At 36.5% G+C, this 15,633-nt stretch overlaps 1 protein-coding gene across 1 annotated transcript in view; it reads left to right on the top strand.

The window, feature by feature from the left end:
* The window catches only part of OTOG (otogelin), a 106,214-nt gene that overhangs the window by 35,775 nt on the left and 54,806 nt on the right, over nt 1-15,633 (top strand). Inside the window, exons 19-21 of the mRNA XM_009892017.1 lie at nt 872-915; nt 2,519-2,672; nt 13,951-14,058. Coding sequence (XP_009890319.1) covers nt 872-915; nt 2,519-2,672; nt 13,951-14,058 — 306 coding nt within the window. The remainder of the gene's footprint in view (nt 1-871; nt 916-2,518; nt 2,673-13,950; nt 14,059-15,633) is intronic.

The raw sequence follows: 15,633 nt of genomic DNA, 5'->3' as shown, positions 1-15,633 counted from the left end.
TTCCTGTGAGCCAAGAACACTAAAATACCTCATTTATAACAAAATGAATGTTTCAATTAGAAATTAATGATGTTTTCACGTGGATAGTTTGTGATCCACATTAGGAGTGGCTGAGAAAAGGCAAAGTTATCAATCTGCTGTTTACTATGTTTTGCTTGGGGAAAAGTCAGTCCAGTACAAAAAGTTGTTGCAGCCACAATAGCCTATGACTAGTTTTATATTCATAGTTGGGGTTTTAACTTCAACTCCAGTACAAAAAGTTGTTGCAGCCACATGATTTGTTTTATATTCATAGTTGGGGTTTTAGCTTCAACTGTCGGGTAACTTAAGAACTGTTGGTATCATCAAGATTTTCACATAAACTAATAGCTTGCATTTCAGCAGAGTTCTAAGTGGATGGTGAGGAAAATGGAGCACTTACAATAGTGTTAATGTTCATGTAAGAGTACGTACTCAGAGCTTGCTGTAACGTATGTATATGTGTCTTTAGGGTTTCATTTTGTTTTGCTACTATTGCTCTGTATTTTTGTTTTAGGTAATGATGATTCTATTATGTGCAGGGCTTAGTTTATTCTTACTTCACTGATGTCCTTGGGAGCAGTATATTGATGTACTTCTGTATGTATTTTTATGCCAGCTCAGACATTTTAACTCATAGTAATGTTATGCAGAAAGCAAAAGTTTGAAGTGTAATTAATAGTCTCTCTGTGTTAAAGCAATGCACACTTTATCCACAGTTCTAATGTTTAATACAACTATTTTTACAGTTATTTTTATTGACTCATACTGCATGCTTCATTATTAAAGGGGAAAACATAAATATTTTAGATCTTCCTGGCTCTCATTACATCTTCATGTATTTTCATTTCAGCCTTTGCAGGGATGGAGTAATGAGTTGTGATAACAACGTAGTAGGTGAGTGAAGAGACAGAGGGAAAAGATACTTCAAGTCCAATGAATATGTATCCTACAGTCTCTGTGGAACCCCTTACTTGTAGTAGAAGATTGTACAATATCTACAAATTAATAACTTGCAGGAAGGGATCTCTAATTTAGGAATTATATGTGTGTGATTCAAAGAAAGGCTGGTGCAAAGCAGCAGCATAGCTGTCCAAAATAGTGTTAAATCTGAGCAACTTTTTTTCCCCAGTGCTTTAAAATACTCCTTTTTTTTTTTTGATTGCTAACATAAATAAGCTCAGCTGCATGACAAACAGAACTTCAGTAGGACAAGCAAAATTAGCTTTGTACCATGAAACGTGGTTGTAGGAACTGAATGCTGGCAGTGTTTTTTCACAGATATTTTTTCTTTCCCTCCACAAGTCTTGAGTAACTGAAATATGAAAAAATAATACTTTTGTCATACTGAAGTAAAAGAATATAACAAGTAGGGGACTGGAACATCTCTATTACAAGGAAAGGCTGAGGCACTTGGGTCTTTTTAGTCTAGAGCAAAGATGGCTGACATGGGATCTTTTTAATGCTTACAAATACTTAAAGGGAGGATGCCAGGGGGATGGGAGCAGTCTTTTTTCAGTGGTACCCAGTGATAGGACAAGAGATAATGGGCACAAACTTGAATATAGGAAGTTCCATCTAAACATGAGGGGGAGCTTCTTTGAAGGTGGCAGAGCACTGGCACAGGCTGCCCAGAGAGGTGGTGGAGTCTCCTGCTCTTGAGACATTCAAAACCCGCCTGGACACCATCCTGTGCAACCTGCTGTCGGTGACCCTGCTATGGTAGGGGGGGTTGGATTAGGTGATCTCCAGAGATCCCTTCCAACCCTGACCATTCTGTGATTCTGTGAAGTGCTTTTTCTATTACAGTATATTTCGTATGTTTTAAGTATTATGGTCCATACACTTGTTATGATGCTGCTTTTACTTCAGTGAGAAAGGCTATTATTTGAGGTTTCAGTTCTAGAATTGCCAACTTCTTGGCCTTTAGCAAATATCAGTTCACCATGCACTTGAAGGTGGTGATTTTACTGATTTGTCAGTTATGCAGAGCCCCTCTCCCTAATAAATAACAAAACCCCAGCAACCAACCAAAAACACTTTAAAACACTGACACCACTTTGGGCATTTGTGATATCTACACAGTGTGCTCAGTGCGACCAAAAAGCAATTGTGCAATAGGGTTGCGTTGCTCATAGTCAGTGGCTCCAGCATGGAAAGTCACATCTAGCTCTCTGGCCTTTTCTTGTTGTTTTTTGCGTTCTATTGATTTTTGTTTCTCTGTTGGTAGTACTTTGCCTTTCTGTTTAGGAGGGCTGATTCCTGACTAGCTGTTTAGAAAGTCATGTCCCTTAATAAACAAATATATTAATATCAGTATTTTGCATGAGATTTATAGGGGTTCTGTGAAGTTAACTACACTCAGGTGAGACAGGTAATTGGATATTACTGGATGTTATACTCTTGTGTTACATATTCTCAACCTAAATCTATTGCATGCCTTTATGAAATACAAAATTTCAGGTGTGAAAACTAATGTGTTTGTCAATTTTTCCCCCAGCTCACAGCTGCCCAGTTGGACAGATTTATATTAACTGCAGTAATCCACAAGTTGATCCTGAACTCAGCAGAGAGAGGACTTGTGAGAATCAGCTGCTAAACCTCACTTTCTCAGCACACCTTCCTTGTATTTCAGGTTGTGTCTGCCCACTGGGGTGAGTACAGACAGATTTGCACCTTTTGGTGCACAAACACAGATGACTACCTTCAGTAGTAATTGATTCTGAGTAATTAATTCTGCTGGGGATACACCACATTTCTACTTGGAAAATTTGAGGTGTCGAGGGGTGAGCATCCAACTTGTGAAGGCTTACCATGCAACGATGTGGGCTGTTGAAGGCTTAAGAAATGATAAACCCAGAGACAAGTGGAGCCAAAGGTCTCATACCTCACAGTAATAAAAGCAAAATAACAGGAATATAGAAAGGGCATTGAAATAATTTGATCCAAGCTCTATACTGCAGCAGAATCATGTTTACTTAGATAATTTTTTTTCAGATATTTAGCCTCTTACTTGAACATTTCACTGGGGAGGCATGCTGCTTCATTCCTAGGCATTATTTTTAGTATTCTAGTACTCAAAATGATATTTCAAGTCTAAGGCATTTATGCTGAAAATGTGAGGATGAGCTGTTGTTGTTTTGCAATCAAGCACTGTATTGCTGAGAGATTTTTGAATATAAAAATAGCAATTATGTCTTTAAGTTATGTTGCTTTTGATGGGCTTTAGTCTCTTAAGAACATAGCTTGAGGCTTCTGGGTATTGTCACTCTAAAATTACTGTTTATGCCTTGAGAGCTTCCTCAAAACAAGGAGTAAAAGCCAGATCCTCAGTTGAACAGGGTAAAGTAGCTCAGTGGAAGTCTGTGGACTCATATTCATTTATGTGTAGATTTTTCTGTGTCATGGTATAAGACTGCTGCTCAGACCTCTGATTTTTACTTCATCATTCAGGAGCATGAAATGTCAAACTGTTCACATGAAATAGAACCTGTAAGTGATCCAACTCATAGTATGGCACCATGGTGGAAAAGTGTAGTGTTAAGATAGATTTTGAAATTAACTGGAGGCAGACATTTTCAGAATTGCAAAAACTCATCCTTTTGATACCCTTGAAAGCCAATGGCTACCTTCAGCAGCACTGTATGGCAGGAAACTCAACAGGGAGTAAGTTCATATGATCTATTTTTCTGTGCATAACCTCTGAGATTGTGAACTTTTCTACTGCTTCCTGGTGTAAGTTAGTTCTGGAACTTAAGCGATGAAAATGTTTTTTAGCATTGGAAAGCTCAGTGTCAAGTATTGGTGATCCCAAAGCTCTGATAATACAGTTGTATAGTTACAAGAGGCAGAGTTTTATAATTTCCTAGAGACAAAAATATGGTAAATACAGTTCTTAATTTTGTAACTTTGATAAACTGAATTCTGTTCCCCTACAGCTTTACGCTGCTTGTAGAGATGCTAACACAAATGTTGTTTTTTTTGAGGGGGAGAGGCTTGTTTGTTTTTTAAGTCTTTATCCTCAGTGCTTAAGGTAAAACTTGGAAATGGTGTCACAAGCCTAGGATTTGAACCAGGCATATCAGTCTGTACTGATGAAGAAATTAGTGTTTTTAATTGTTTCTATGTATTCAGTATATCGTGCTGGGTTCTCACTGACAGGGAAGTGCTTATACAGTGTTTTAGGGATGCTTCCTTGAAAGGTGAAGGAACAAGCTTCCAGGTTCTGCCATTCTTTTCATGTGTGATGTAAAATGATAGCATGTTACTGTGCGGTTTGGAATATAGTATATTAAAATAAATTGAGAATCACTGTAAATGCTGTTCATTTCTTTCCATTATAGTTACCTGCAAGCTAGTCAAATCTGCTGTCATCTAAATATTTGGCTCTGGTGGTCCTATACTACATATATATTCACGTTTTTGAGAATGATTTAAGAAGAATTAAGATGGTCCTGAAGGTGTGTGTTTTTAGGGTGCTTTTGGAAACAAGACTTCTGCTATGCAATAACTATCCAGGTTTTTTATTTAAACAGTGAATCTTAATATTTTAGTTATTTTAATAATATTTGCTTTTGCATAGAAGCTGTTGGATCTGAATAGCTCTATCTTTTAAGTCAGTTACTGAATTCACGCTCCAGTGATTTTTACAGCAGATAGACCACATGAGAAGTCAGAGCAACACAGTAAGATAAAACCAAATTGTTGGAAGAGAAAGATGGAACAGATACCATTACCTTCAAACGATACCTTATCCTATGTTCATGATGGTTCCAGTAGTGGAAGATTCAAATGCACTGAAAATTTGTGCAACCTCAAAATTACCTTTCTAGGCAATCGATTCTTACTGGTGAAATATAAAACTGAGGTGGCACTGTCCACTTTACAAGGGTAAACATCCATGGAATTTCTTTGATCTTAACACTAGTTCTTTACCCGAAATAGTTTCATTCATTTGTTCATGCTTTTCCTCCTGTTTTGAGATCTTGCATCAGTTAAGCTTGATGCATTATCTGTAAGCTAAGTTGATATAAGCAGTAGTGAAATTGGTTTAACATGTTTGATTATTTTTGGTTGATTGAGGTAAACTAATGAAGAATAACTTGGTGTAGAAAAGTGAACATGTCACAGTTATGAAACCTGTGTAGGAAGCTATATTTTTTCAGGAGGAAGGATCTTTCCAGTCTGTTTACTGGGATGCTTGTCCTTCAATGATACCAGGAAAGGCACTTAACGCAGAAAGAGCGGGAAAGAACCTGTTTTGACAGAAAGTGGCTTTAAGATTTCAAGAAGACAATATTTTTATTTTGCAGTCTATTTTTCTACTATCTGGAGAGTCTGAAATATTCTTTCTAATGCTTCACTATTTCTAGCATTCCTTCTTTGTTGTGCTTGGAGTACATTCTAGTGGAACTCGCATGAAATAGGAATTAAATACTAAAGTAAATCATAGTGAAAAGTAGCAGTTGTCTCTGAGTGTGATTCATTTGACCTTTTTCACCTGCAGTGAATAAATCAAATGGAAGTAACTATGCTGTAAATATTTAAATTTACAGATGAGCATTCCCATTCAATGGGTTACAGTTCTTACAGTATAAAAAATTATCATCATATACTTTCCCTGTTTCATCATATACTTTCACTGTTTTAGAAGTGATTGAGGTTGAACACTAATTCTCCTGGAACACATTCTAATGTTGTTCCACACTGCTTTGCTGACATATGTAGTGATTTTTTTTTTTTAAGATTTTGTGGTTTTTCTTACTGTTTTCCATCTGTCACTGTTTAAATGGCAACTTCTTATATTTCCATGCTGCATTCCAGAAAAATTAGTACTCTGTTTACAACACAGTTCATAATTTTTAAAGTTCAATCTTTGAATTACACTTTCTGATTCTGGGTTTCTATGATTCAAATTATTTTTTCCCTCTAACTATACCAAACATGTGATTCCTTGCCCCCCCTGCCCTGATGTTATTTTACTCTTGATTGCAGCATGAGTTGGGTTTGGCTGTTCTATACTTGATATAGAGTACAGTATAAAAAAAGTATATAAAATGTATATAGTTTTTTCAAACTGACAGTGAGGGTTAGCTGGAATTTTGGTGTCTACTTGATACTGTTTTGTGTGGGTGTATGTCTTAGAAATTATTAACCATATCACTGCAGCGGAGGCCACAATCATGTTGTATACATAATTGTTTTACCTAGTTCAGCAACATTTTAGAGTGACTTCCCTGCTACTCTTACGTGATCCAGTAGTAGTGGTGAAGGATTCATGTGATGCTTGGGGCTGCAGGAATGAACCAAACGCCATACTGCTATGCCAAGGATCCCTGGAAAGGATTTGCAAATGTTACCTGTGCATTGTTCAGGGAGGCATACAGAAATGATAAAGGACTGAAAGCTTAATACAAGTTTAAAGAAAGGCCAAACATATCTTTATGATTATAAGGTGAAGAATAAGTTGACCTGGTAGTTTCTGTTCCTTGCTTCCTAATGTCATTTGATGCTCTGAAATAACAAACAAAAAAATGCTAATACAATGAACTTGAAACTTTTCAAACTGAGTATATATCATTAAAAAAAGAGTTGGTATTAACAGATAACTTTTTTTTGTAAAGGGAATTTCCTTCCTACTATGCACTTTTCTGCTATATGTTCTTCTTATCCATTCATTGTCAAGCACCTCATTCAAGAAAAACTAGAGGAAAACTACCATAAGAAAAGTACTGTTATCTTTTTGAAGACAGATGCTTTTGTTTGGACTGACTTGGCTGAATTGTTTCATAATTAGATTAGAGACTAGGAAAAATTTCTGCACTGAAAGGGTTATCAAAGACTGGAACAGGCTGCCCAGGGAAGTGGTTGCATCACCATCCTTGGATGTATTTAAAAGCCATCTAGGTATGGTGCTCAAGGACATGGTTTAGAAGTGGGCCTGGTAGAGTTAGATAACAGTTAGACTTGATGATGTTAAAGGTCTTTTCCAGCCATAATAATTCTATGATTCTATAATATATATTAGTATTTAGACTATTATCTATTCACATTTCCTTTAACTGAAATAATAAATAACTTCTGTGTATATTATACACTAATTCCATCTCACTGTAAAAACCAAGAGGCCCTCCAGGCCTTAAACATGAATAATAAATACAAATTCTGATGTTTATGTCAATAGCTTACAATACCTATTGCCCCAAATGCAAACAGTTATTACTTCTATTACTATCTCGTAGCGTTACCTACCTACTAAATCTTCCACATTTTTTCCCTTTATGGTGTTGTGCCCTCTATAAGCTATATTAATTAAAGCAACTGCTATACAGGTAACCTTAATCAAGGAGTCTTTGCTAACTTCTCAGTATTTTAAAACTCTAGTAATTTTTTGTCATAATTAGCTCTGAACTTGAAGAGAAGTTTGGTTATGATTTAATTATGGTTAAAAAAACTAGCTGTAACTTTGTTCTTATTTCAGTGATATAATTCCCTTTTTTTCCCCCCCTCAATGTTACAACTGTAAGGGAATGAAAAATGAATGATTTTATGATTCTAAACCACAAAACAAAAGAAATACCACAAAAAACTTGGTCTCATTTCACCAACTTTACAGACATGGCTTGTGGTTTATACTTCACAGAATTGAAAAAGTTAATGGGGATTTTAATTTTCTTGGAACTGAAGTATATGCAATTTTTTTTTCCGGGTTCCAAACTCTTCAATGTTGGCACACTGAGTTAGTCATTAAGACATCATGGACATTTGTGGGACCAGGTTTTGATGCTAGTGTTTCAATATCTACCTTGGTTTCTCTCTTGAATGAGTAGTGTGGGGTTATGGGGCCTTTCCGGGCTGCATGCAATGTTCTCTAGTGTGGTAGGACAAGACTGCACCTCTGCAGACAAGTGTTATCTATGAGAGAGAATACTCTCCTTTGTGCTGAAGCTGGACTCTACTAAATTTGGGCCAATGTAACCTAATAAGAATTTTTAGATCTGTTTTTTTCATCACTTATTGCTCTCATAAAATAGAGCTATGAAAAGATAGTAAACTAAAAGCTGTAGTATCCTGTAACTGTAATTAAGTTTTGTATCTAAGAAAGGAATATCATGCCAGGTTTTTCCTCCAAAAACTTCTAAATTATCACTGTATTTCTGCGGCGGTGTACAGTATCAAATAACATTTAAGAAGCTTAAACTCATTCTTGAAATTTTTTCTTAAAAAAAGAAAACTCATCACTTCTATTGTTGTGCAAATTAGAATTTTGTCATCTTAAGTGTGTCTATGGACAAACAAACCCAATAATGGGGGAAGAATGCATTGTGGTTTCAAACATTTTTAGAGAACTACCTTTTCTTAGAAGTAGTTACATCAACTCTATCATGTCTTAAAATATGTTTCCTTAGATGAATTCAAAGTCCTGTCCTTTTGGGATGTGTTTAGTGTCTCTTGATAAAAGACCCTACTGCTCCTCAGCTTAAGTAAAGCTCAGAATTTAGTATTATTAGCATGAAAATAAAAGTAGCATTCTGTTCAAACCTTTCTTCTTCCCTGCTGCTGCTATCATGCTAAGTGTTTTCAATCTTTTCCTTTTTCTGGTTTAGGCAGAGTTTTGGCGAGGTTTTCCAGGTAAACAGGGATTACCTCTTATGGGGATACTATCATGGCTATTCACCCTACTGTTTCCTCAGGAAAATACTATTCTCTTACAAAGACTGCATCACCATTCCTGTATCTGGGGGCTTCAGGAACTTGCATTTATCCACACTGGGGTTTATGCTGATTTCTGTTCCTAATGGCTATAGAATTACAGAATGCTATGGGATTGGAGCTCATTTCCAAAGAAACAATGTACCTCTGTCGAGGTGCTATAACAAGGCAACCCAGTTCTTCTTTTCCATCCTCTTCTGCTCTGCAGACTTGCTACTCTCTTTGATATGTTGCAGAGCTCCTTATTTCCTCTTGCAACACTTCAAAAACTCTCTTGGCATTCTATTTTCTAGTTTACACTAGCTGCAAACAAATCTATTTTCTCTTTTTTTTTTTTTCTTCTAGTATTCAGTTCATGGTAAAACTTCACCAGTATTATTCAGATTCTTGATGGCCTTTTCATATTACCTTCTGGTTTTCTGCTTATTTTTAAGAGGAGAGAATCATTGAAGTTTCTGTCATTTGGTTTGAAAGGAAGACTGCAGTTACATCTGGAGTTACTTTCTGAAATTCTTTTTATTACAAAAATGCATTATCTATTTAAACATGTTTAGTAAATCAGAAAAATTGCATATTAAAATACTATACTGTATTATGGAGTATTTCACTACTTGTGGGTTTCTTTGGGAGGAATTGAGGATCTTGAATCAGTCAAGCTCTTTTGTTTGTTTTTATTTTGGTTCCTTTTTAATATCCACTACAATTGAAGCAGCTACTTCATCTGACTGTATTTAAAAAAACAAAATAATGCTGTTATTTACTGGCAATGACGAGTAAGTCCACTGCGCAGCCACCAGTCTCTGAATCATCTTCCATGTTGAAAACTGTGCTTCAGCTATAAAGATGTTAGTCATTATCATCTTTTATTCCTGGTCTCTGAAGTTTTATTCTGTAATATACTTAGACAGGTATCTGCAAATATGCATTCATTCCCCAAAAGCATAATTAATAAAAAAAAGTGTTAATTCCCAGAAGTGTGTGTGGTTCTTTTCTGAAGAATCAGTGATGATAGATCAGGAACAGCTAGTAGTGTCCTCTTGGCCGTTGACAAATGGCAATTTTTTTGGGGAACTCACTTTCCCGTGGAGTCCTGTTTTACATAATTTTTAGCATTGAGTTGTACCCACAATATTGCTGGAGAAAATGGTGCTATTTGAGGCCGTGTAGAGAAATTTTAATCCGGTGTGCTTAATTAAAAATGTTTGAACTTAGGAAAAAAAAAAAAAATAGCATCATGGCCCTGAAGTAACATTGGTAGATATGAGATACCACTGAGATGATATAGAAAGGTATCAAACATCACACTGATACAGTGACAGTTCAGGGACCTCTTATTTGTGAAATAGAGTGGGACAAAGTACAAACTTCAGCCTTCCTTTCCCTCAATCCTGTCTTGGGATATATGCTACCTGATGATGATGCAGTGTCTACCACTTCCTTATGCAGCTGTGAGAGCTACAAGTGGTCTCTGGGATGACCCCCACCTTATAGCCCTGGTGGGACTGAGCAGGGTGGGAGAGGCCCCTGCTTTGAACCTTCTTTTTTGCCTCAGTCTTCAGTCCCTGCCCTCTTCTTGTGTTCCTTCCCTACAACACCAACTAAAAAAAAAAAAAATCTATGGAAAAAACAAAAGTGTTAATAAAAGTGTTCTTACCGACATTGTTTTAGTCACTTTGCTTAATTCCCATAGTATTTTTCTACTTAGAATGAGAGACATCAAGACAGCCCCCTCTCTTGCTTTGCTCTGATGTTGCAGCAAACCCCATGCCCAGGTTTTGTGCAGCTCTGAATATTACACTTGTGAGATAATTTTGCCCTCTTCTGTCCACAACAATCAAGAGAAGATGTATGGAGGCAGGAGCTTATTTTGCTCAAGGAGACTTCAGAGGAGGCACAGGCAGTAGAGGAGCCAAATTTTCAGAGGCCTCTGTGGAAAAGGTTGCAGAATAAGGGAATCTAGATAAATCTGTTATTCTACTTCTCATTCTTGTTTTTATTTTTTTACTCTTGTGTAAGTTTTGTATTTAAGCTGCTCCTACCATTTCTGTGAATTTTCTTCTTTAGGGCCCATTCTACTTAGTACCAGGAGGATGCTGATGGTAGAGCTGACTGCAGGGGTGTTTCCAATACAGGGTGAAACTACAGAAGTGCAGACGTCTGACTTATATCAGTTGAAGCATCAAAGTCAGTTGTTACACAGAAGGATACATCAAAGATACTAAAAATGCTTCAAGCATTCTGTGAAAGTACTTAATATTTCTTTATAATAAACTGGGGGGAAAGAGGTGGACTGTAAAAAGTTCCCCGAACAAGTAATAAAACGCTCAGCAGAAATATAGTAACTGTCCCTGGCTAGACAGTGAATGAGCTACAATAAAGCCATTAGGTGCTGCTGTAATGTTACCAACATCTAGTGTTTTTTAAAAATTGTTTATCCTGTTTTCTGGTTAGGGAAGTGATGGGTGGTGGTGGAATGCTGGCATGAGAAATGTTACCTGCTGCTTATTTCATTCTTTTTAACTCTCTCAAACTGCATTATAGACCTTTAAGAAGATTTGTGAAACCCTCACAGAGCAAATTTGTTGTTGGGGCAAAAGTATTCATGGCCGCATAAATCAGTTGGCAGTAGGTTGTTGCCCGGAGAGGGGAAAGAGCTGTGCTATACGCAGCCTGTTGAAAACTGTCCTGGTGGAAGCTGCGAGAAAGTTACTTTTTAGTGTTCTGGTCCAGATCTGTGGGCTTTGCAGAAGCAATGAAGTCTTTGACTCCCGGATGATACATTGCTCCTAATGATGCCTTTACCAAGACTGTTTATATACTTGTGTCTGTGGATGAACTAAACTATAGCTAATAAGGAGATAGTAATGAAACTGAATGTTCAGCATGGTGAAGTGCGATAGCTGTCTTTGTATCTTTGCAGTTCATTGTAGGTTGGACAGTAAATATATGCGTCAAGAAAAATGTCTGATACTTCAAAGAGGAGCTGGGAAAGGCCTCTCTGTAGGGTATTTGTCATGAATTCTTAGATTGTTGAAATCTATCCATTGCTTGGCTTTACAAAAGAGAAAGCTGTTATCACTTATTGTAGCAAGGTTAACAAAGTGAGGAAAAAAACTGCATTTAGTGTTACCTTGTCAGTGTGATGCTCTTTGTGTCTGAATGTGTTCTCTTCAGTTCTGAGCAGCTTTAAATCAGTAGGAGTTTCAGTCTCATAGTTGATTGTCTTTGAGTGATGCAATACTTGAAATAAGTATGGATTACAAGCAACACTTCACATATCCTGGGGGAAAATTACAGTTTTTTAGTTTAATGAGGGATTTTTTTTTTTTATGGTGTCCGCACATTCTCATTAAGAAGAGCTACAGAGTTGTAACTTTCTGTCTGTTAAATAACACACTGTAGGATAGTGGAAGTCAGAGTACACGAATTGCCAGTACATTAACAAGAGTAAATAAAATGTTCCATGATAAATGCAATGATGAAATCTTTCCTGTTGGATACCAAGGAAACAAAACAGTGTCATCAGCCTGTTTCTCACAGATGTGCCTCACACCTACAATCTCTTGTCCTTGGTTGCAATGTCTTGCCCAAATTACAGTACTAAACATCAGAAATGCCAAATCTGTTTTCTTCAGGAAACTGTTAGGAACACAGGAAAACTGATATAAAACTTATATTGTTACAGAGAGGTACTGGAAGTCTAAACAAACTTACCTTGAAAAAGAAAAAATATTATCAGCCCAACAGTACCATTTTAAGAGACTATTGATTTCCCAATACAAGTACATTTCAAATATTAGCACGTAGAAACAAGGATAACTGTAAGTTGCATGGTGGCTGTAAGAAATCCTTTTACTATGTAACTAGCATGTTAGTTGCCCCAGCTTCTTCTGCTGTATCAAACAGGATCCTGTATAGGAACAGATACAGAACATAAACCAAGCTGGAGCTACAGCAGTTTGAGCAACAGATGCTGCTGTAGCTTATCAAGAGTTTTTTTTACCATTTTCAATTGGTAGATTGATTTGTCACCGAAGGTGTTCTTTTGTGATTGAACCTTTAGGTCTTCTATTGATATCTGTTTGCCTATCTAATAGCTTTACAATATTTTTTAAAAAATTAGTCTTTGGAAGAAATACAACTTTCTTGGGGTTGGGGAAAAGATAGCTTTTTTAAGTAAAATAATGCAATATTTCTGGTATATTTCCTGACGTTTATTAGTAGAATCTGTTTGAGATCTCTCTTTAAGTCTTATATTCAGTTTTTCTGGATATTATTAAAAGCCTTTTTACTTTAAAATTTAGACTTGTTGCTTGATTTAGTCTTGCTGGGCAAGAATTCCTCTATTTTTTTTCTCTGTTAACTGAATATTTTTCAAATATTTTTTTTTATGTTCAGTTTTCATCTGTTACTCTAGGAGTTGTGATTATAAGAGCAAATTTACAGCATTAGTCTTGAACTGTAAATAGCTATGCATATGGTTATCTGTGTTATCATGAAAACCTCCTTTGAAAGCTGTGACGATATTTCTGCCAATAAAGTTAAGTATATTTATAATTGTTTACATGAAGGTGCCAGTCATACAGAAATAGGTACTCAATTTTGTGCAACCAGGATAGCTCTTTTGATATTGATTAAATTATTCACAGAGCAAGAAGTGTAGCTACAGCTATAGGAAAACTATGCAACTCTTTAAATCAGGTGAAGAAAGGAAGAGAACAAGAAGAAATCATCATTTAATAATTCTTATAATAAACAAGTCTCTGACTTTTGATAGCAAGATACTTACAACTAGAGCAAAGGGGTGGGATTGCTCCCACATCTCTTGGAAGATTGCTTGGTTTTAGTTAATTGTAAGTTAATTTGCGAGTTACAAGAAAATTGGTGAAATTTAGAGGAGGTCTGGAAAATCTTAGTTTCCCTGACCTTAAAATTCATATGTTAATGAGTAAGTCTTCACAGGGTTAGTGGTTAAAGGGCCAGTACCCCAATTACCAACTTACTAAAGAGAAAATACTTGGTCACCTGTGAAAGGAAATTACCAAATTACTTATATATAATTATAAATAAAACAGTGCCTTTTCAATTTCAGAAGATTTTAAATATTGTTTGTTTTTCAACAATAATAATGCTACTAATTTAAAAATTCAGGAAAATATTTTTATACCTAGATACTAGTGCACTTCTGCTGAATGTATATTTTTTGTTCTTTTTTGATAGTCTTGTTAAACATGGGGATGTGTGCTTGGATGCAGATGAATGTCCGTGTTCATGGAAAGGAAAGGAATACTTTCCGGGTGACAAAGTCATTTCTACCTGTCATACATGGTAAGCAGAGATCTATTTAGGTCATTATTTCAGATTAGTTGTTTGTTTACGGATTGATTATTCCTTCATGGTTTTTAATCATAAATTTCACACCAGGTTCTGGTAAATCATCTACCCTAATTTTGTATTTACATTTATTCAAAGAGCTATTAAAATAATGGTTTTTAGGGTTTGTTGTTTCAAGGAGCTTTTACAAAACAAAGTAACAGCTATTTAGGATGTTTTTTTTTTTTTTTAAAAAACGGTTTAGGAAAATAATCTTTTTTTTTTTAATTGTCAAGGTAATCTAAATTAATATTCTTTGGCTAGTGTTCTTAAAGCACAGGTAAAATCCTTCAAATATTACACCTCAGTGATACTTGTTAAAGCTTATTACTTATTTATTTTTGTGTTCAGCATTGAATCTGAGCAGCGTAAGAACCCAAAACATAACCCTGTGGCCATAAGTATACACCCACTGCAATGATAAATAAAGCAGAGTACTGAGCAACATCACGTACTGAGCATAGTAACAGATAAATTGGTTGCTAATTTTATGTGTGTGGATAAGGTAACTGATAAATTTTTAAAAGGAAGTGTTCCAATAGATGAGGGTTGATAGGATCACTGACATACATGCGGAAACCTATTCCTTTTGTTATCCAGTGTTGTAAATGCAGCACATAACCTCTAGCGATGTTACTCTGTGAAGTTTCCTTGAGCACTCTCAGTAGAACGTGGTACACTACCATTTTAATAAGCTTTGCAAGAGCTAAGATGTGAAAATATACCACATCTGCATGATCCTGAAATAAACTTGTTTCTTGATGGTCCCTGCCTGTTTTCTTTGACCACTGTTGAATGGTGCAAGCTGGCAGTAAGCAGCTCTATTTGTCTTAACCAGAGCCTCAGAAAAATCAGCTGTACTGTCAAGCATCAAGATACTATGGTAGTGGTGTAGCCTCCAGCTTCTCTGCAGAGCAGTTCCTTCCTTTTGTCCCCTTCTTTTTGCTTACCAGGAACTTTTAACTGTTGTTACCTGGTAAACTACTGCTCCTGGCCTGCACTGCTCATTGTAGCCTGGTGTGGTGAGGCTTGTCCAGTCAGCGCTAATCACTGCCTTGTCTGGATGTCGTTGCCCCCTCCAGCCTTGTGCTGACTGCCTACCTCTGCCTCTCGTCAGGTCCTCATATCTGCTCTAGAAGATAATTGTAGCCCTTTGGTCGACTGGTGAAGCGACTTACAAGCCATCTCCACTGGGCAGGCAGGTAAAGCGACCCGGGTTATTCACCCCCTTATTTTCAAAGGCCTCTCCCATTGGACCTGGTGTAGGATTGCTTGCATCAGAAAGAACTATTATATCCCATTTAATCTGTATGAGACTTCACCAAAGGCAGCAGCAGTGCAGGCAGAAAGACACTGGATATTTAGCCTTCTCTCTCTTTTTTTTTTTTTTTCCCCTTTTTTCTGAGGCCAGCCCCTTTAATTCATGTACAAGTTCTTAAGGTTGTCATGGCTTTTCTAGTCTTCCATGTCCAGAAGCATTGACAGATTGAATGGTAATGGCTTTTTGGCAATCAGTTGTCCACCTACAGA

The sequence above is a fragment of the Charadrius vociferus genome, unplaced genomic scaffold, assembly GCF_000708025.1.
Source record: "Charadrius vociferus isolate BGI_N301 unplaced genomic scaffold, ASM70802v2 scaffold179, whole genome shotgun sequence".
In the NCBI taxonomy this organism is placed as follows: Eukaryota; Metazoa; Chordata; class Aves; order Charadriiformes; family Charadriidae; genus Charadrius; species Charadrius vociferus.
The sequence above is the reverse complement of the archived record's forward strand: the minus strand, read 5'-3'. Positions and strand labels throughout refer to the sequence as shown.